The 23,526-nt window shown below is 39.1% G+C and overlaps 1 protein-coding gene across 1 annotated transcript in view; it reads right to left on the bottom strand.

Moving 5' to 3' along the window:
* Positions 1–23,526, bottom strand: part of CFAP299 (cilia and flagella associated protein 299) — a 362,695-nt gene that overhangs the window by 205,198 nt on the left and 133,971 nt on the right. The window contains exon 3 of the mRNA XM_075929470.1: positions 12,203–12,293. Coding sequence (XP_075785585.1) covers positions 12,203–12,293 — 91 coding nt within the window. The remainder of the gene's footprint in view (positions 1–12,202; positions 12,294–23,526) is intronic.

Here is a 23,526-nt window from a genome sequence, read left to right as displayed (position 1 = left end):
GAGGCGCAACAAGAGAGAGTGATGGATAAGATCAAGGAAGAAGTAGAAGGGATATTGGTGCATGGGATGAGAATTAACAACTTGAAGTTCATGGATGATATAGTTATTATCAAGGAAGATGAAGAGAAGCTAGAGAGAATGGTACAGGTGCTAAATGAGGAAGGGGAGTGGTATGGACTGATTATGAATATCAATAAACAAAGACAAAGGAAGATCAGTGTAGATAGGATCGAACTAGAGAACGTAGAGAAGTTCAAGTATTTAGGGAGCAACATGACATATGATCTAGACTGGAAGAAGGAAATAGCAACTAGAATAGCTAAAGCAAGAGAGAGTTTCAAGGCAATAGGTAAGATCTTGAAAAGTAAAGCGATTAGCTTAGGAACGAATCTGAGTGTCTTGAAAACGTGCGTATTTAACAGCATGTTGCACAGATGTGAGAGATGCGTGATAACAAAAGATTCGAAGAGAAGGATATTGGTGTTCAAGAGGAGTTGTTATAGAAAGATCCTGAGAATAGGATGGATGCAGAAGGTCACCAACGAGGAATTATATAGGAAGATCCTGCCAAAAGAGAACCTACTGCAGAAGGTTATACAAAGGAAGTTACAACTATTTGAGCATATCTGCAGAATAAACAACAAGCAAAAAGTTAAGATCCTGGTATTCGGCATAATGCATGGTCCGAATAGGAGAGGCAGACTCCACAGAGAATGGGTAGATGATATAGTAGATTGGTGCAGAGCTAGTCTATAGAAACTAAGCCACTCTCTGCACTGGACAAGGAAGGATGGACGGAAATAGTGAGGGAGGCATCAGACACCAACAGGCGTTGAACCTATGGTTGTTGATGATGATGATGATGATGAATCAAAAAAACTATATAAAGCATAGACTCATCATGTGATGGTTTAAATTAGCGCACAGTCAACCTCTCGAACTCCTTGCCAGAGGATGTAGTGGAGGCTAGGACTTTATCTAGCTCTTTTTTGAACCCTGTTAGATTCATGGAGGTTAGGTCCATCAATGGCTATTAGCCAGGATGGATAGGAATGGTGTCCCTAGCTTCTGTTTCTCTGGAGGTGGGTTACAGGGGAAGTTTCACGTAAAGATTAGTTGTTGTGTTCCCTCCCTCTGAGGCATCTGGAATTGACCACTGTCAACATACAGGATATTGGGCAGGATGGACCTTTGGTCTGACCCAGTATGGCCATTCTTATGTTCACCACATAGATACCTCTTAAAAATCTACTTATAGTGTAACAACTTCATTCAAAATAGTTACATTGTCAAGTATTTCTAGCTGTAAATATTCAATTACAATGGATCAATTTGCAGATAAGTAATTTCTACACTCTTAATTAGTGCTAAAAACAGATTACTGTATGCAGCATACAACTATACATTTCTACAAATTAACAGACGGGGTAGACAAAAACATTACTAAAATTTTAAAAAATGGAGAATTTAAAATGCTGAAAACATTATTTATAAAAAAAGACATCAAAATTACATTTCATTTCACTTCTAATTCCAACTATTATTAATTTTTTAAATTATTATTATCATCATTATTTCATTAATGTTTTGGACATCTTTTCTTAGAGCTTCTTTTCACAAGTGTGTCACTTATCAAGCCATAAGTTAATTTCAGCAAATGAATGTTCCAGTAATGGAATAGCTGTTGATTTCATTCATTTCCTTTAAAAGCTTTCATATATTATCTTTTTCTGCCTTTCACATGGCTTACTTTGGAGGTAATTATTTATAACTAGCCAATTAGCCCTTCATAAGACGGGATTTTCAGGTCTCTCCTCCATGTTGGTCTTCTCTCCTGAGCCTCCAGTCTCTTGCTCCATCTCTCTCTCTCCTCCTCCTACTGCCTCCCCCCTCTCTCTCTCAGCTCTCCTCCACCTCTTGCCTCTCTCTTTCTCTTCTCCTCCCTCTCCTGCCTCTCACTCGGGGGAACACGGAGCCCAAACAGCTGTTTGGGCTCCGCACTCCCCGTGCTGCATGGGGAGCGCGGAGCCCAAACAGTCGCTTGCACCACTTGCTCCCATGAGGCGGCCCGGCTGAGTGGTGCAGAAGTCAGCCGAGTGCCATGGCGGAAGAAGGAGGGCGGCGCGGTGACGTTCCCCGCCCCCTGGCCGTGAACATCACCGCCCCGCCCCCCTTCCCCTCCCGCTGTGGCGTTCGGCTGACTTCTGCACCGCTCAGCCGGGCCACCATGGGGGAGCAAGCTGCCATTTGGGCCCTGCACTCCCCATGCAGCATGGGCCACCCAGAGGGAACAGCCAGCATTTCAGGCAACAGCGCCCCCCAGAGGGAACAGCCTGCATTTCAGGCAACAGCGCCCCCCAGAGGGAACAGCCAGCATTTCAGCATTACAGACTCTCAGACACTAGGCTACTATATATATGATATGATGGGAAAGTCATTGTAAACATTAGGCAGCCAGATGACTGGATTTTGTTTCCTATATGTATGGATGTAAAGAAGGAAATATTAATATTGTACAGATCACAGGCCACATCTACTAATGAATACATATGAACACCATTTTTTTTGGAAGGTTTATGTCCAGAAAAGGCCATTTTTAAGAAGGCAAATGTTGCCTTTTTTTTTATTAGTACCAATTTGTTTCTTTTTACTTACTGAGTTAAGAAAATAATTGCTGATCAGTATCTGAACGTACCCAAATTATTTGTTTTCCATTATTACTATCATAAAACAAAGAAGGTAGAAAATTCCCCTGCCTGTGAAGCGTATTTAAATGCAACAAGTGAAAGCCCCTTAAAAATGCCAGAAAGTATTCTAGAAAATATATTTTCCAATTAAATTATTACGTATGCATTTTTTTGCTGAGCACTGACAAAGTGCTCAGGGCCAGGTTTACAAAAGTATTTGATATAGTCTCACATCATCTTCTCATTTACAAAGGGAAACACAACCTAGATGGAGCTACTATAAAGAATGTGCAAAACTGGTTGGATAACCATTCCCAGAGAGTAGTTGTCAATGGTTCACAGTCATGCTTGAAGGGAATAACAAGTGGGGTTCTGCAGAAATCACTTCTGGAACTGGTTCTGTTCAGTATATTACTCAATGATTTAGATAATGGCATGGAGAGTACTAAATAGGTACATTTTTATGTACCTATTTAGGTTTTGTTGATCCAAAATAGGTTTGAGAACCCCACTCCCTTTTGGATTTTGGAATGAAACTGAGATTTTGGATTTGGATTTCAGCCCCTTACAGCTGGTGGAGATTTTCCCTGTTCTGCAGAAACAGCAGTGTAGAAGTGGGAGACATGACTTCAACATGTAGAAAGCCCTGTAGTGGATATATTCTATAGTTCTGATGCATCTTTACTCACATAAGCAATGACTCTGTCTACACAGCTGCTTTCATGTGTTCTAATGGAGTGTTTAGGGTATGCAGGCCCTTTCAGAGGATGACAGAGCCACAGGCCAGTTTTAGTTTAGATGCCCCAGCCCAGCCCCAGGTGTCTGATGTATCTAACTTCTCATCCAAGGGTCACACTAAAACCAAAAGAATATATGAAAATTAACACTTGAAACTTTTATTTATTAACAATTAAGTCATTATACCAATGTCATGTATATTAAAAATGTAACTTTAATTGTGAGTTTCCGCTGCAAGCAAAACTCTACATTTTAGGAATGCTTTACTGGCTTTGTTGTGTGCAAACTCGTTTATAACTGAAGAAAAATCTAATTTATGTGCAATACCATTGTTCATTTTAAGCATTGTGAGCCCATTCCAACACTCTTGTCCCATTATAGAATGATGATAGTTCTTTACTTGTTTTAACACGTTGAGTGTGCATTCACCTGAAGCCACTGGTGCAGGGACACTGACAAAAATAAGTAATGCAATTGTGAGATTAGGAAATACAGTCAACAGGCCAAGATTGAATATTTCCTGAAGCAGTTCTTTCGGCTTGCAGTCCGATTTAAAGTTGGTGGAATGTACACACTTCAGGAAGATAATCTTATCACAGAGATCTCTTGAAAATTTGTAGTACTTTTGTTGAAACCATTCAGCCATTGAATATAGATCTTCGTAAAAGGGTACAAATTTGTTGCAGTGATTCAAATCCATGTGAAAGACCACATTTGATGGAGTCAATAACAATTTAAAAAAAACACCATTGACTTGACAGTGCCTTTCCGCATCAGTGCCTTCCAATTGAGCTGTTAGGCTGCAATTGGTGGAAAACTCAGCTGAAATGTCAATACCCTGGTGCTACTGATTTGCACTCAGAAAGGATTGCATCCCACTGATCACGAATCTTTTGAATATCTTTAAGGAGTTCAACGTTATCCCTCTCAACATCAAATGTAGCACTGAATGCTGCACTAGCTGATTTCCACGTTACATAGTTATCTTTATGTAAAACTGAAGTGTCATGTGCAGGTATTTGGTCTTTCAACTTCCTCCAACTTCTACTGAGGCTCCAATTGGATGGATCAGATGGTACTGATGCATTTGAAGTACTGCTATTAAAAATTAAACAGAGTACACAGTACAAAGTGTGTACTTTACCATGCTCCAGCAGAGACAGTCTCTTGTGTAGATCTCTCCATTTGGAAGAGTTTTTGTCAGCAGACGTTTGGGGAAAAGCATGATTTTCAGCATCTTTTGCTATATTATTTGGAGTTTGAAACAACTAACTTTGAAAAACTATTGCATTTTGAGGCAGTGGCATTGAAATGTCATTTGTGGGTACAAAATTTTCATCATTAGAACTGGAAGTGTCACTGTCAGTATGGTCACCGTCTAATGGCTGAGTCTTCTTCTCTACTGGAAATGGTGTTATTGGCTTTAAACTCATAACTGCTGCTTCACTCTGTTGCTTTTTCCATCTCATCCTTGCACCACTTTCAAATCTTCACTTCATTTTTATAGAGGGGTTCTTTTAAAACACAGTACACAATACATTAATTTGCTAAAGTCTATTGTTTATACAAAATTTTAATTTCATGTACTTCACAACAAATATTATATAACAACAGTTTGGGGGTGTTATTTACTATAGCCCTTATAGCCTTATTTCAAAGTCTTGACATTTTGTCTGCTCACATGTTCCCGTTATTGAATTCCCGTTATTGAATTCCTCTAATAACTGATGCATTATTATGAATATGAACATAAGATGATTGCCAGATTAGATATAAAGTTTAATAAACAACTAGAATTAAAAGTTTTTTATCACAAAAAAACCCTTTAAAGGTGAATCTAAAACTGGATGAAGAGCTATCTTACAGCTGAGCCTGATATGGCTATTGTTTATGAAGACACCTAAGAAAAAACAGGAATACAAAAATCTCCTATGCAGAGATAAATATCTAAACTAAAGGTTAAACTCACCCTCAGACCAAACAAAATCATTTTACAGGAACAGAATTAATTACTACTTTCAAAACCAAACTATGCAAAGACTGTAAACAGCATTTCATAATGTAAAATCACTAATCACAGAAGCCACTCCAGTCTTCAATCATACAGATGAAAATATGGATGTGACTGAAAAATTGGTGAAGGCTCGAGGTCCCACAATGATTTAAATCAATTTAAATGATTTAAATGATTTCAATGATTTCTTCAGCCTCTTATATTGCATCAGGGAAGAGGAATGGCATATCTGCAAATCTCCTAGTGAGAAAAACTACCATGTCCAGAGGAATGTTCTAACCAACATGGAGGGCTCAGAGCACAAACAGAGCAGCGGAGTACTGAGGGAGGACTTAAGGCAACTTCTATTAACATGATAAAAATCTCACCTCCCTATCTTTCTTAGTTCCAGGCTTGATACTCTTGCAAATCAAGCAGCTCTCACAAAATAGCTCCCATTGAGAAACAACAGGCACTGAGAATGAGGGTCACGGATAGACATGAGTTTTCTATAGCCAGTGTAAGGCTTAAAAACCTGAAGATCCAGGCATTGCCCAGAACCAAGCTTCAATCTCATTCTGAGAGAAATGCATGAAGCTCTTCAAACAAAAATCCTGACCGGAAAAACTAACCTAAACGTTAATAAAGAGAAGATTGTAGAGACTACATTGACACTCCAACTACCAATTACAAGTAGTGAGATGGAAGAGAGGTAGGGCCAGCGCAGCTCCACCTCTTTATTGCACTGACTAGCAGATAAGTTTATCGAGGCTATATGCACAGCCCCAATAGGTATAGCACTGGGAGAAACATCTCTGTACATGCCCACAGATCTTAAGTAGATGGACACATGCAAATCACCTGAAGAATAGAAAGTATTATCTTTTATAATGTATTTCTTCTAGTGAAATGGAATTTGATATGCATTTTATATTTCAAGCACAGAAGTGATTTGTTTAAAATTCAGTTATGATTACTTGCATGACTCATACAATTTCCATAGGGATTTATTAATTGAACAAACATGGGTTCAATTAAAAGGGAAATAAACATTTGTACAATACCCTCTTTTCTTGAGAGGGAGCACTTTATAGATGTTGGAAAATAGTAAAAGGGAAAAAGATCATGTCAGCACAATATTGTTGGTCATATACAACGCAATCTTATGTTTCATAGAGTTTTCAACACAGGAAATGGGTATATTAGAAACCGCCTGATTCACAGGATTTTCTGAGTCAGTTACAGTGGTTTCTTTGAATGGCTCTGAAGGAACAAGCTGTAACCAGTGCTTTTATACCAGCTTCAATAATACACATTTCAAAGCCAAAACGGCCCAGTCATGTAACTGTTTACACAGTCAACATTCAGTGGGAAAATTAGCGTCAACAAGTTCTACTCTACTAAGCCTGAATCACATCTGTTCTCTTAATAACAGCTCTCAGGATTGTGAGGACAGAAAGGACAGATTTTATTTTTGTTTTCTAATCAGTAAAAGTGGGTGAATCTTTAGCTTACTTCTGTTTTCATGAAAACTAAAAGGGCTCTAACCACCCATTCCAAACATCTAAATACATTTGCAAGGTTTATGTTCAAACTGGTTGTGCTGGGCCTGGGCTGTGACGTTTGCAAAGTCACCTATTATAGGAGGAAAGTGATTCAATATAACCTGAATTCCATTACTGTGTCTATCAAAGTATTTATATATACAGGTGCCTCATCACCGTAGTATATCAGCGAAAAAGAAGGTAAGTCCATTTAAATAGTATCCCAAATCATATACAGTAATTATGTGGCTTATTTTGACAGATAAAATAGGTCTGTTGGTATTATACAATTCTTATCGTCTTCCTAATACAACAGATCATGTGTGTTTTGAACAAATTACCATCCTGACAACAAGAACTATGCATACTAGCATGTGGGAGAGGTCTAGATATAGAAAATATACAGCTTTGTGAAGAAATGAAGAACTTTCTGCTTTCAGATTTAGTTTATAGATCTATTGTGTAACTGAATGATGGAATTTAAGTGAATTTTATTCATGAAAGGAAGAGACATTTTAGCTGCACATTCAAAAGAAAAATAAAGGGATGAATCAACACCTAGCACATCCACTCATTCTTTGTATCCACCTTCTACTGATCTCTTATTTTTCCTTCTAATCTTTTCTGGACCTCATTTTTTAATAGGGTTAGTAATTAAGGGAATGAGCACAACTCTGCTGTCATGATCATGTCATTTTTGTAAATACCTATTCTTTATAGAGCTATTTAATATACAGATAATCTGTGAAAGCTAAAATTCACAGGGAGATTAGAGCACACATGCTGAAAGATGCAGTGCGACATTTAGTTACTACAGTGCAGAGAGATTTTAAAATCACAATCCATGACTGTTGTGTCAATAAACACATTTATTTTTTCCCTACTATTGAAAGAGACTGTTTAATTTGCACTGACTCCCCTCAGGAGGAGAAACTGATACTCTGTGAAGCATTTTGTGTTATTCTTTGCACTTTTAATAGCTCAGGTAAGGATGGAGTTTGCCACTGTGATAGGGTAGGTCTGTACTTGGGGAAGTACAATGCAACTTCTTCTTTGTATGATTTTTGGTGGGTATATGTCGCTACAGTTTAGAAACAGCAGTGAAGCTGCAGTCGAGAACATGCAATTTAGAGCCTTCCCCTAGAAGGATTACCTAAACCAAGGATTAAATTCTAGAATTTCCCCATCTGTAAAATAAGGATGTATAGTAACCTCCTTTGTAAAGAAATTTGATGCAAAAAAAACTGCACTGTGACAGGCTCTGTCACACCAGCGCTAGCTGGAAAAGTTCATTTGAGCTGACTGAGTAAACCCAGAACTGGGGGACAAATGGGGAACAGCTGCTGGCCTCATTAGCCACAGGGCTACAAAAAATGGACAGAAAGTAAGTAAGGGGGAAGAGGAAAGGGTGGAGCCAGGGAGTGGAAGGCTGTGCTCCTCAGCTAACTGCTGAAGCTAGCAGTTCCTGAGGTGACACATCTGAAGCTCTGTCAATAGAAGGTGGTGGAAACTGACACAGAAAATAAAGAGCACAGGTGATTGCACTGAAAGGGGTCGCTGGCTGCTTTGAGGACACAAAAGGGGCCAAAGTTTGAGGGGCCAGTGCATGAAACCTGTTACAAGCACAAAGAAAAAGAGGTAGGAACTATTATTAATTACTGAATTCCTTTTATAATATGCAATACTGCAAATAAACCTCTTAATTTTTCTTATTCACACTAAATCGTTTTATTTTTCCAATCTTTCATCATATGTAAATAGAGCCACACAGCTAAACATTTGTGTTGCCTTTTTTTTGGGGGGGGGTCTTTTCTGCTAGGAAATCCCTAAACACCACAAGAAACACTCTTCCTATGGATCTTCTCAACCAACTGAAACCACAAGGCGTTTGAAGCTTCAGGAGAAAGCTTGCTCACATGGGCTATTAGAACCACATTTTCAGCAAGATTTCCTCTGCAAATTTTAGTGGCTAATTAGTTAGCCATAAAAATAGCAAATATGGATCCAGAACTGCATAGGACAAAAAAAGAATACACTTTTACCTCAGTTATGAAACATGAAATTAAAAACAAGAAAATACTCTCTATATTTATAATTTGTCTGATTACCGTCAAAAGCAACCAGAGGTAGGAAAGATCAAAATCACTGTAATCGCCCAGAAAGTCAATGTTGTTGTTGTTGTTTTAAGTATTATTTTAACATGAAGAGAGGGAATCTATTGCTAGTGTGAATATAGACCTAAATAACTCTCATTGTGTCCCATATGGGTGGAATGAAACAGTACAATTACAGTCCACACGCAGCAGCAAAACCAGTGTAGTCTTCATTGTCTGACTTGTTCAGCTGTGCTAGGAAAACTCTGTGGCTGTGTCTACACTGGCATGAATTTCCGGAACTGCTTAAAACGGAATACTATTCCGTTTTCAGTTTTTCCGGAAAAGGAGCGTCTACATTGGCAGGCTGCTTTTCCGGAAAAGCCCTTTTTCCGGAAAAGCGTCTGTGGCCAATATAGACGCGCTTTTCCAGAAAAGAGCCCCAATCGCCATTTTCGCGATTGGGGCTTTTTTCCGGAAAAGACCACTGGGCTGTCTACACTGGCCCTTTTCCATAACAGTGTTCCGGAATAAGGACTTATGCCTGAGCGGGAGCAGAATAGTTTTTCCGGAATAGCGGCTGATTTTGTACAGTAGGGCGTCGTTGCTTTTCCGGAAATTCAAGGGCCAATGTAGACAGCTCGCAGCTTATTCCGGAAAAGTGGCCGATTTTCCGGAATAAGTGGCCCAGTGTAGACACAGCCTGTGAGTGAACTCCTTACGAGCAGATCTTATTCTCCAATTTAACAACGCTAGCAAACATAAGTAAAGCCAACTCTAAAGGATCTTCTTCATCAAAACTGTATGCTTTTGGAATAAAATGTACTAATTTTCAGGTCTACCAGATAGTCTATTCCTATGCAAAATGTGTAGCTGGCCTTAAGCTGAGCATTCACGGTGTCCACAATGTGGGAGGCCGATGGGAGCAATCGCTCCCATTGGTTCCCTTACTCCATGCAAAACTAGGAGTATTGGACACCAGAAGGAGTTGCCCTCAGTGTTCAATTTAGGGGTCTATACTAGACCCACTAATTCAAACGCCAGAAGATTGCTCTCCATTGCATCCATCTTTTGGTAAGTACAGATGTGCCCTTAATTAGTGCCAGCATAACCTCATATTGTATGTGTTTTCATTTTTTTAAGGAATGCTAGAGAAAGTGGTGAAAAAGAAAAAGGGGACATAAAAAAGAAATATATAGGCATCTTTTCTAACTTTTGGTTTCTTATTGACAAAGGGAAAGATATGGAAATGTGGGTCAGCAAAAAATACAGGGGTAGAATAAAATTTAGAGACAGAAAAGTTCTATTCCATTTTCCAGTCTGTCATCTGATATTACAGGATTGTTCTCTTGATAATAATCCAGAGTGCTCTATCTCATCTAAGTCTAGTGAAAAGGATTCTACCAGTTCCCACAGTCTAACTAAATTACTGTTAAGAAATCTTTTGTGATAGCTAGCATAAATTTTCCCTTGTTCGGTTTCATTCCATTATTTCTCATCATTCCTCCTGGAAACATTCTAATCAAGTCTTACATGCCTTGTCAGTTCAACCATTCATCTCAGATGTGTAATTTTATCAAGAAGTTTTTTGGAAAAATCACAATATAATATAATTTCCCTGATCTGTGCAGGCAATTGAATTTTCAAAGAATTCCAATGGGTAAGTTAAGCATGACCTAAGTTAAGCCACAATTCTGCAAACCTATGCATTTTATATGAGTCAGTGAATCAATTTATTTATTTTTATTTTAAAATATAAAATGATGCCTATTCCAAGCTCTATGCATCTTAATATAATTAATGATACAATAAAACCCCAGCAGTATTAGAGAAATAATGTCACAGGAACTCAGCCAGCCACCTACAAAAACTTCTTTCGACTTCTTCAGTGTTATGGGAAGCATACCCTCAGCCTTCTCCTAAATTCCTATAAACAGATGTCTCTTGCAGCATGTCAGGAAGGTCACCAAATTCAGTTTTTCTGGACTCAAGAGGGAGTCATATTCCAGAATCCTCGAGTCCCTACAAAAATCACCTTGGCAGTCACCTCCACGGACAAGACTCATTTGGACCTTTCATTTGAATTGTGGCACTATGGCCTGGGAAAAGAGGCAACCCTTTTGTCTCTGGTCCTGCATCATATAGGGCTTTATAGGTCAGAAGGACCCTTACATTCTCTTGGAGGCCAATGGGCAGTGCAGATTCCAGAGCATTGATGTAAAGGCATTACAGAGAGATGCCCTTCTCAATAAGTGAGCCACTGCATTCACGCATGTCTGGAAAGTGACATGTGTATGTAAGCAGCCACAAGAATGGTACCTACATCCTTAGTAGATATTCAAAATCAATGGGTGCATCTAGACTGGCAAGATTTTGGGCAAAAGCACTTACTTTTGTGCAAAATCTTGCTGCCTGTCTACACTGGCCACGAGTATTTGCGCAAGAACACTGACTTTGTACTGTACAAAATCAGTGGTTCTTGCGCAAATACTTTGACGCTCCCACTCAGGGATAAGCCCTCTTGTGCAACTATTCTTGCTCACATGGGGTATTAGAACCACATTTTCATTTCACGTATTCTTGTGCAAGAGGGCCAGTGTATACAGGCAAGTTAATTTCTTGCGCAAGAAAGCCCGATGGCTAAAATGGCCATCGGAGCTTTCTTGTGCAAGAGAGCGTCTACACTGGCAAGGATCCTTTTGCGCAAAAGGTGTCTTTTGCGCAAAAGCATCCATGCCAGTGTAGATGCTCTCTTGCGGAAATACTTTTAACGGAAAAGTTTTTCCGTTAAAAGTATTTGCGCAAAATCATGCCAGTCTAGACGCAGCCAATATATATATATATCTCTGTGTTCTGCTATACAAATGAATGTAAGAGTTTTCAAGATTCTCTCCACCAATACTGTTAAATTTACCAGCCTGTAGATTCCTGTTTTGACTTTTCATTAATTTTGTAAAAAACAGAGCGATGTTCAGTCCTCAGGGAGCTTCTCCCAAATAGACAGAACTTTTAAAATGAATTGCTTGAGGGAAAACATAGTTTTGCTATAAATGATGCTAAAACAATAGATATTTTCAAGGAAAATGTAGTATGTGCTCTATGTTAAACTATTTATTCCTACAAGATTTCAAGCTCAAATATACTCACAGCCATTTTCCCACTACGGTTGGTTTCTTCCCTTTCTGCCAATGCCTTCAGAAAATTATCCCTTAGTTCTTTTCCTGCACTTGATAGTGTTCTAGAAAAACAAGAGAACATTTTATTTTATTTTATTTATTACAGTAGTAATTAGTGGTCAGGACTCAATTTTGCTATGTGCTGTCCAGATATCTATTAAAGTAGCAGTCCTGTTGTATTAATATTTATGGACTAAATGAGCCCAGAGAGTCAAAGGTATTTATATGACCCTTGCCACTGTACAACACTAAAATGCCAAACATGGTTATGGATTTAGAGTTCAACTACTTCACCCTGCTTAGTCACATAAAGAAGACACCTTTATCATATTTTTAGCTTTCATTAAAGGTACAGAAAGGAAGGGAAATCAGTTAAAATATTTGAAACCTAAGGTATTAGGTAAGACGTTCATTTTAACAATAGCCCTTATTCTCTTTTGCTTTAGCTGCAGGGAGTTTTATAAGGGAAAAGAGACCAGTCAGTGCCCTAAAGAACTTAATTTTTGATGCCATTTAAGCACCTTACATTCCTTACACAATAATTGTACATGTTGTACCAATTAAAAAAACATATTTTTTCATTTGTCCACTGTGATATGTAGAAAACCTTGATTTATGATACTTTCATTTTGCACATCAGGATTAATGAAAACAAATATGTTACATCTAGGCAAGGTGTCGCTAGTGCCATTCTTATATAAGCATATCAGTTAGGGTATGTATACACTACAGCGTTATTTCAAAATAGCTTATTTCAAAATAACGCGTCTACACACAAAATGTATTTCTGGTTGGGAACTGCCCCCTGTGGCCCTAGCATACGCCTGCCGCAGCTCCTTGATTTTCATCAGAACCTGCTCCTGGGTTTGCATGTGGCTATAGGTGGCCAGGCTGCCAGCCATCCGCCTGTAGACAGTTGCATTCCTCTGTGTAGTGCAGAGATCATGGACATTGGCAGCAGCCCCCCAAACCTCAATCAGGTCCATGATCTCCTCACTGGACCAGGAAAGCACCAGCTTTCTCTGGCCCCTGGCAGGCTCCTGGGAGCTGGCAGACTGGTCCTGGGGAGTGGTGGGGGGCTGGCTGGCACTGGCTGCCTGGCTCATGCTGGGGCCACTGGGTCAGGTGCAGTGACTGCTGGCTCTGGGCTGGCAGGCTTGGAGCTGGCACAGGCACTGCAGCCAGAATCTACCCCTTTATGGGCTCCGGGGAGGAGCAGAGGGAGAGGAGTTTTCTTGGTTGTGCCCAGAGTGGCTACCAGGGCACCTTGGGAAGGGCTGGAGGCCCCCTATTTCGAAATAAGCATCTACACAGCACTTATTTTGAAATAGCAATTTCGAAATTGGTGCTATTCCTCCTGGAATGAGGTTTACCAATTTCGAAATAAGCCCTGCATTATTTCGATTTAATTTCGAAATAGCGGTTTGGCTGTGTAGACGCTGGTAAAGTTATTTCAAAATAATGCTGTTATTTCTAAATAACTTTGCTGTGTAGACATACCCTTATTGTTCAACTCTCAGTGCAAATTTCTACACTTGACCTTTTCAGCAATCTGTCACACAGGAGTACTGATCTGATGCTCACAGAAGTCAGTGGAAAGGCATTCTATCAGGACTTAGGGCACAGAAACATGTTATTTTATAAAGTAGGGGGAATAACAGCATTAGCATATTTTATTCAAGTTCATGATTCTTTTTGCTGATTTTTCTACTTCTGTGCTACCAGGAACAGCAGCAGAAGGACATATGAAATTGGTCGAGTAGAATCACACATTATGACCATTCCAAATATTGAAATGCTAGCAGGAACAATGTCTCTGTTTGCTAGATAAAAAAATGAAATAAATGGTACAGAAATGTTATTAAATCCTAACAATTACTCATTGGCCTTTTGAGTTTTGAAGTGGTCCTCCAGAAATTAGACAATAATTAGGAATGACAGCCTGACATCAAATAAAACAGAACCTTTTTTACTGTTATTTTTGAACAGGTTATACAATTTTTATGGAGCTGATGGAAATCCCCATGAAATCAATGGGAATTCTTCCATTGACTTAAATTTGCTTTGGATAAAGCCTTACCAGAGACAACAGGCCCTGCATCATAAAACACTCTTAGGTCCATGTTCTCATACCCAATATAGGAACTAATGATCCCTCCCTTTTAAAAATTAAAAACTGTGACTGCATATAAGAGTCTTCTCTATTATGCTGCCAAAGGTCAAAGGGTGCTCCATAATTCATTGCAAGTCTGTAAACAAGGCAATATTAGAACTTTCTCCCACTTAAGATATTCTCACTATGAATGTTTTAATAAAAGCAATGATATCGCTTAGTCTCATGTAGGTAGTACACCATGCCAGAAAGGACCTCTGCTACCAATTGCTTATGCTACAATGTTTCAAATAGAACAGTACAAGTCGAACCTCCCTGATCCAGAACTCTTGGGACATGACAAGTCCTGAACCACAGAATTTGCTGGAACAGTGGAGGTCAATGCCAGTCTAGAACTCCGCTTTCCTCTAGCTGCTGGGAGCTCCACTTCTGCTGGGAGCACTGCTTTCCTCCGTCCCCCTTGGCTACTGGTGGCTCCACTTTCCTCTGGCCACCTAGCTACATTGCTTGCTCCTTAGCTGCTGGAGGCTCCGATTTTCCCCTGGCCACTGGGGACTCCAATGGTGCCCGCAGCCTCTGATTTTCCCCCAGCAGCCAGGAACTCCACTAGTTTGCCCCCTGAGTACTCCCATTGGGGTAGCCAATAATGCTGGACCCAGAATGTTGCCGGACTAGAGAAGTCCAGATTACAGAGCTTCAAACTGTATAATGAAAATTCAAAAATGAAAAATAAATGGGGCACCAAAAGTTCCTTGTCCTCTCTAGTGATTTTAAATGTCAAAACCACTTTTTCAATAATTAAACCTGCAGAGCTCTTTATTACTATTTTTAAGTAAGTTATCTCTACTACACCGGAACATATTAGCATACAGCAAATGATGTCTGTATCTAAAATCAAATTGCAAAAAACTCAGAAAAACAGGCAAATTGAAAGGACAAATTATCATTATCCTTCTAAACCTAACAGAATATTTTAAAAAGTAGGAAGCAGTATACTAAGGTATCCCCAAAATGCACACATCCCCATTGGCTTCTCACCATTATGAACATAAATCCAACAGACAATCATTATACCATCCCTTTAAGAACCCAAAATCATTAAAATAATTATCTCAGATCACCCCAACATCAGATGTGGTCAAACAGTAATTTCACATACATTTTCTGGGACTTCCCATAATTTCAAACATGAAGATCACAATTTGAAGAAAACTTAGCCTACTGCATTTGGAGGCACATATTCCCATCTACATAACTAACCACCCTCTCCCCATACACACACATTTGTTCTGAAATTTAACCAGATCAATAAACACCCCATGCTATCATAAAATCAGAAAAATGTAGGCCTGGAAGAGGTCTTGAGAGATCTAGTTCATCCCCCTAAGATGAAGCAGGACCAAGTATACATAGATCATCCATGAGAAGTGTTTGTCTAACCTGCTCATAAAAATTTCACATGTTGGAGATTCTACAGCCTTCCTTGGTAACCTATACCACTTTCTAACTATCTGTATACTTAGAAAGTCTTTTCTAATATTTATCCTAAATATTTCTCGATGCAGATTAAGATTATTTCTTATCCTGCTTTCAGTGGCAGAGAGACCATTTGATCACTTTTGTCTTTATGTCAGTCCTTAGCATATTTGAAGACTTATCAGGTTCCCTTCATCTCAGTCTTCCCATGATTAGTAATAGAGATGTAGCTGTGTTAGTCTGGTGTAGCTGAAACAAAAGACAGGACTAAGTAGCACTTTCAAGACTAATAAAATGGTTTATTAGGTGATGAGCTTTCGTGGGCCAGACCCACTTCCTCAGATCAAATGGTGGAAGAAAATTGGCATGACCATATATACCAAAGGGATACAATCCAAAAAAAGTGAACACACATAAAATTGACAAATCAGATTTTAGAACAGATGGAGAGTGAGGGGGGGAGGTTAGTGTCTATGAGATAATGATATTAGGGGTGATAATTGGTGATATCTTTATAATGGGTAAGGTAAATAACATCTTTGTTGGATATTTTTATCTGTACTTCCACTGAGCCTGTTATTTCCCATTTCTTAGTGGTGGATTTGATTTGTCTTTCTTAAGCACAGTACTTTGCACTTGTCTTCACTGAATTTCATGCTGTTGATTCAGACCAAGTCTCCAATTTATAAAGGTAATTTTGAATTCTAATCCTGTCCTCTAAAGTACCAGTCAACCACAAATTTTATAAACACACTTGGCTACGTCTACACTGGCGCGTTCTCATGGAAAAACTCTTTTTTGGAAGAGTTCTTCTGCAAAAACTCTTCCAAAAGAGAGCGTCTACACTGGCATGTGCTTTTGCGCAAGAGCATCCATGCCAGTGTAGACGCTCTCTTGTGCAAGAAAGCTCTGATGGCCATTTTAACCATACGGCTTTCTTGTGCAAGAAATTCATGTTGCCTGTCTACACTGGCCTCTTCTGGAAGAGCTCTTGCGCAAGAGGGCTTCTTCCTGAGTGGGAGCTTCAGTTCTCATGCAAGAAGCCCTGATTTTATACATTAGAACATCAGTTTACTTAAGCAAGAACACGCGGCCAGTGCACACAGGCAGCAAGTTTTTGTGCAAGAGTGGCCGCTTTTGCGCGAGATCGTGCCAGTGTAGACACAGCTACTGTCTACTCCAAAGATGCTACTTATCTCACCCATTACAAAGATAGCTTCCCCAATTATCACCCCTAATGTCATTACCTCACAGACACTAACCTTCCCCCCTCATCCCTCCTCTGTTCTTAAATTTGATTCATCAATTTTATATGTGTTCACTTTTTTTTTATTGTATCACTTTGGTATATATGGTCATGCCAATTTTCTTCCACATATTGACCTGAGGAAGTGGGTCTGGCCCACGAAAGTTCATCACCTAATAAACCATCTTGTTAGTCTTTAAAGTGATGCATAGTCCTGTCTTTTGTTTCAGCTAGACCAGACTAACATAGCTACATCTCTATCACTAGTCTCCATTATTCCAGTTATTAAAGAAAATATTGAATAATAGTGGAAGCAGAAGTGACTCCTGCAAGGCCCCACTAGATATGTCCTCCCATTTTAATAACAAATCATTGATAACTACTCTTTGAGAATGATTTTTCAACCAGTTGTGCACCCACCTTACAGGAATTTTACTTACACCACATTTCCCTAGTTTATTTTATGTGAATGCCACGTGGGATTATATCAAAAACGTCACTAAAAATCAATATGAATCACATCTACAGCTTTGGCCCTATACAGTAGGCCAGTAACCCTCTCAAAGAAAGAAATTGGGTTGCGTTGGCATTATTCGTTCTTAACAAATCCACACTGGCTATTACTTATCACCCTGATCCTCTAGGAGCTTACAAACGGTTTAGTAATTATTTCCAATATATTTCCAGGTATCAGAGTTAGGTAACTGGTCTATAATTTCCCAGGTCATTTTTGTTCCGCTTTTTAAAAACAGATACAGATTGAACCTCTCTAGTCCAAAACTCTCTGGTCCAGAAACAACAGTCGACCAGAATGATTTTAGTTATCTGGAATGGGTGTGGCCAAGTTTCCCATGGTCCCATAGAGTTTGTTTACAGCCACCAGTCCTAGCTCTCAGTGTTCTGTGTAGCTCTAATTTACCCCTATATAGCTACTGAGAGCCCAGTAAGCAGTGAAAGCGTTTGTAATGCTGCTAGATTTTGTGCCTACATACTTGTGCATTTCTTTTCTATTCATCCCTAGCAATTTGTCCATGTTCACACATTTTTGTAGAATATCTTTTTGATTTTCAGGTAATTAAAGAATTCCTGATGCAGCCATGCTAGCCTTATATTTTACTTCCTGTCTTGTCTTTGCCTCAGGGTGGTTTGCTGTAATGACTGTAATAACATCTCTGAGAAACTACGAGCTGTCCTGAACTCTTTTTCTCTTAAGATTTTCTTCCCAAAGGGCATTACTCACAATTTCTAGGAATCCACTGTCCTTATCCTGTTACTCATGCACCTTCCTTTTCTCAAAAATCCTGAAGACTATAATTTCATTATAACTTCAGATCCAAAACCAATTCCTCCCTGTTAATCTGAATCAAGTCTAAAATGGCTGTCTTCCTGGTTACTTCCTCCACCTTTTGAAACAAGCTGTTTTTCCCAACATACTTCAGATTTTTTTGGGGAAGGGGGGGGAATGTTGTGTTTTTCCACATAACTTTCCCAATATATCAGGTTAGCAAGTCTCTCATTACTAGAAGGTGTTGTGTTTTGGATATTTCAGTTATTTTTCTAGAAATGCCTCATCCATCATCTTCTCCTATTTTGGTGGTCTATAGCAGACCTCCACCATGACACCATTCTTGCCCCCTTCCTTCCACCCATATTTTTATCTTCACCAGAGACTAAGACCATCAAGAAATAAAATCAACAATGACCATGTGGGCAAACAAAATACAAGAAATGAACTAATCAGAGTTCAGATTAGATAGAACAAAAACCTTTGGAGGAGTGCTGGTGTTACTTAATTCCTGTAACACAAGAAAAAGGTAAATAATGACTTCAATTTGAAATTACAGTTCTCCTACATCCAGGAATGTGCCAAACATTCACTTATTTTGAAACAATTCTGTAAGGATCAAATAACCTGCTCAATCAAATATCCCAAAGGACTTTGGGAAAGTCAGATGTGGGTATTCATATACCTATTGGCAAATAAGGGAAACAAATAGCATCTATTTGACTATGTGTATTTAATAATTCCACACAAAATATGCATGTGTTTGTTGCACTGAGTGCTGACACAATACAAATTTGTCACTTCTTTTACTGGCACTAAAGCATGGTTAACTTACTAGTATGAATATTACAGAATGTATTATTTATATAAAGTGATATCTTATTTTGTTACGGCTATTGCTACATATTGCAGTTTAGCCTTGTACTTAGGACTGCAATGGCTCTCGAACTGCAGGCACAAAGTTCACTATTTCTAGAATTCTGCATTTTGCTTTTAGACTGAGCACCAAGCAGTAGGAACAATATTCTACTGCTAAATAGAGCCACAGCCTTGCAGCGTACAAGGTCTGTGCTGGACCCAACAACTATCAGCATTTGCGAGGTACAGGGCAGCACATGCTAATCTGCATAGGGACAAGAAGATAGAAACAGCTTCCAGACACCAAGCAGAAAAGTTTTAGCAGGACTGCTAAAAGCTGAACCAGTCTAATCCAGCACCCTCGGGACCTGACTGGTAACCGGAGAATTTGCTGAACCACAGGCGGTCAATATTGTCTAGCAGCGTTATCCAAACTTTCACTGCTTATTGGGCTTTTAGAAGACATTTAGGGGTAAATTAGAGCTAAATAGCAGTACAGAACACTGAGAGCCAGGACTGGTGGCTATAAACAACTTTATGGGACATGGGGAACTTGACCACACCCATAATAAATGGACAACTTGCTATTTAAAATAATGATGGACCATGGATGTTGCCAGACCACAGAATGCTGGACTAGGGAGGTTCATCCTATACTAGGAAACCTGGTAGGAAAGGGCTGTGCTTAGGGAATTTGCCATCTTACAATGTTATTGCAAGGGAGGGTCAGTCAATAGCTAACAGGGCTATCAAACACACTGCGTCACTACATGAGCAATAAAACTTGTAGTTATGTAAGAGTAAAGTTATAATAAATTAATAAGGCTCAGGCTCAGTGTTCATGCCAAGGAGAGATGAGATTCACTCTCAGAAGAAGGTCTTTGAGCAGACTTGCATACACTTTGGCTTAGTCTACACTGCAGGGTTTTTGCACGAGAGGTTTTTTGCGAAAGAGTTCTTGCACAAAAACGTCTTGAGCAAAAGCACGTCCAGACCTCAGAGTGCATCGCAAAAGCGATGTGCTTTTGTGCAAGAGCGTGTCCACATTGCATGGACACTCCTGCACAAGAAAGTTCTGATGGCCATCAGAGCACCTGTGCTTTTTCCAATGGGGTTTCTTGCCCCAAAACCCCTCCGGACCATCCACATTTGCCTTTTTGTGCAAGAGCTATAGCGCAAAAAATAGTTATTCCTCATGGGGAGAGGAATAATTCTACAGGCAAAAGCCCTCTGTTCTGTTGATTTTTTTGCGCAAAAATGCGCTTGAGGTGTGGATACTCCACCAGTTTTAGCGCAAAAGCGGCTGTTTTTGCGCAAAAACCTTGTAGTGTAGATATAGCCATAGTGACTGGAATCAATCCAATTGCAAGGTTTACTTCAAATCAATGGATATATTTTTTATAAATTAATAGTCTCTCAACAACTATTGGAACTATGAACATATAGAAATACTGAAACACATTTCTGTGTGTAATCCTATGTAGAACACTGTTGACCCAACTAACTATACTCAGTTAGTTTGAGCTAAGCAAAACAGGCCACTCACATAAACCAAATTAAGTGTGCTGAAGCAAGAGTTTACACAGATTTAATTAAATTGGTTTCGAAATTGGTATAAGTTAAAATGGTGTAATTTTTCATGTAGACATGGTCTTGCATCAATTATGAGTATGTAATGCTCTCTTTAGAGGCATTTGGTATTAGCCACTGCTAAAGATAGGAGCAAGAAGATTTGTTTTCTTGGCATAGCAACTTTTACATTCTTAGAGTTGTGTTACAATCATTTCAGAGAAAAGATCAAGCACATTCCAATCTGAAAAAGCTCCCTTGCACACATACAGGCTGAAAATTTGGGGGTGTGACTAGCTTGGAATTCATCAAGGCTACATAAATGTTTGTGCCATCTTTCTGATGGGCTATACAAACAAGTTCCCATGAATGAGAAGGGCGAAGGAAAGGAAAAGAGCTTGTGGTGAGGAATTCTGCAGCCTCCACAGAGCACTGCTCCAGTTTAACTAGGTTTATTTAACACCAGGTGACCTGAAAAACCTTGTTTAAATAAACAAAAAAAGTTGCTTCCTCAAAAAAATGAAAGCCTTAAAAAGCTGACGGGTTACACATTTGCATACCTGTATATAAAGAATCCACTGCAAATAATCATGAAGTTTACCACTGCCCTTGAAAAATAGGGTAGAAGCAACGTCAATAAACTAAAAATCAAAACTTGCATTTCTTTATTAGCCTGCAAGTTAGGTGTGTAATTACATCATAGCACAGGTAACCCTAACATGTAATGTGCTTGGCACTCACCACTTACAACGACTTCTGTCATTCGTTTCATGCCTCAATATACTTGTTGACGGATGTTTTACAATGTAGTCACTTATTATGAGCCTGCATTATTTCTTGGCATTATAATCGTGAAAGGCAGCATCTGAAGATAATTACCAAGTGCTTACATGGCTAAATGTTGAATGAGTGGCAATTTTTACTGAACATGGCATTGTTTGTTTGCTTTTTTAAAAGAACTTCAGAGAGACTGATCCCTGTGTTGCAATGGAAGGGTAAAGAACTGAAAACAATTTCAGGAAAGTACATTTGGAGATAATGTGGTTTGCTTATGTTTCTTTACACTGGGCCAGATTCAGTGACCACTGAAATGAAGTAAAATGCTCCCATTGACTTCATAGGTACAAGATCAATCCTGCTGTGCCAGACCCCAAATTCTCCCCTTGTGTTCTCTAATCCCTCCTTGTGCCCCTGTATAGAGATTGCCACAATCTTGCCAGGACTATTTTTATTCTTTCTTTAATTTTCTAAGCATTTGGAGCCTACCCACATTCAGAAATACCTTTAAACACAGTTCATATAAGTGGGGTTCTAACTGTAATTATTTATGTTACAATAGCATTTAGAACCCCCTGCTGAGATTGGGATCTTGTGTATGTTTGTACAGCACCACACAAAGTAACAGACAGCCACTGTGTTCATAATCTTACTAACTAAATTGACAAGACAGGCAAATAGTTAAGGAAAAGAAAGGATTATTATGCCCATTTTACAGATGGGGAAACTGAGCACAAAGCTACATCTGGGGCACAGTCAGGAGCTGAACCACAGTCTCTTCAGCTCCAGCTTTCTGCCTGGAACAAAAGATTAGCCTTCCTCTCAACTTTACTAATATTGTTTCCTGTAATACTATATAGAAAGTCATGAACAGTGATATAAATTATTTAACCGAGTTGCGCCATAGGATCCCTATGGTCTATACCATACCTCATTTGAATAGTTCATAACAAGGATACTATTAGCAATCTCTTAGAAAAAGCTCTGTAACTATAGTGTTTTGAATTAACACTTCTCTCATGAAAACATATGGAAGGTTTTTACTGTGTACACAGAAATGAAAGAGTGGAAAGTATTGGCAGCATTAGCATCCCTGCGACAAGGCTCTTCACTGTGGACAGTGCTTCAATTAAAAAAATGCCACTTAGAGAAAATAACAGGCTTACTTTTGAGAAGAAACTAAGTTGGGAAAGAAGAACCCTACAGAGGACAGAAGTCCTACCTTTTCCTTCCTCTTCCTTTTGCCGGTCAGCAAATTTTCCCTCTCTATTTTCATTATCTTTTAACCATCTATTCCCCTTCAGCAGGCACAAACTGTATAATACAAGACAGGAAAATCTGAGTTGCATTCAGGGCAGATGGATAGTGAAGACAGGAAATTCCCTGAGTTTAGAGAATGGTTCTGCCTGAGACTCAAGGTGCTGACATTCAGAGAGGTTATCAATAGCAAATTTGGAGGTTTTATCTTTATTTCCATAAATGCATTTCTTATTTGACAATATTTCAGGCTGTTATTACGGCACCCTCAACTCTTATGCAAACCCACTCATAATAGACTGTGTCTGTAATTCCTTTTTATCCTTATTCTGAGGTGAAAAAACCCATCTTTTCAGGTTTCCAGTTTAGAAATCTTTTTCCTGTACCCCCTGATGGGTGCTTATTCAGTCTTCAACTACTGGGATGTTTATATATAAAGAGAAGAAAGAGTTCTTTTTGAACTAGGCTAGTATTCCTTGATTCTTATTTTGATTGGGCCAAGTTGCCTTTTTCATTTTGTTATGGTTCCCTGGGGTTTCATTTACTTGGTTTTCTTACATCTTATACCACGTGTATTTTTTGTAATAGCAGTGGAGTCACAGCTGGAAATGGAACAACTCAATTTCAGATTTGGAAAGCCTGTGGATCTACAGAATATTTTTTATCAAATTGAGATAATGAGAAGAGCTTCTAACAGTCCCACTTTTGTTTTTA

Source organism: Pelodiscus sinensis, chromosome 5 (genome assembly GCF_049634645.1).
Source record: "Pelodiscus sinensis isolate JC-2024 chromosome 5, ASM4963464v1, whole genome shotgun sequence".
Taxonomy (NCBI): Eukaryota; Metazoa; Chordata; order Testudines; family Trionychidae; genus Pelodiscus; species Pelodiscus sinensis.
Note: the sequence above shows the minus strand (reverse complement) of the source record. Positions and strands in the feature narration are given on the sequence as shown.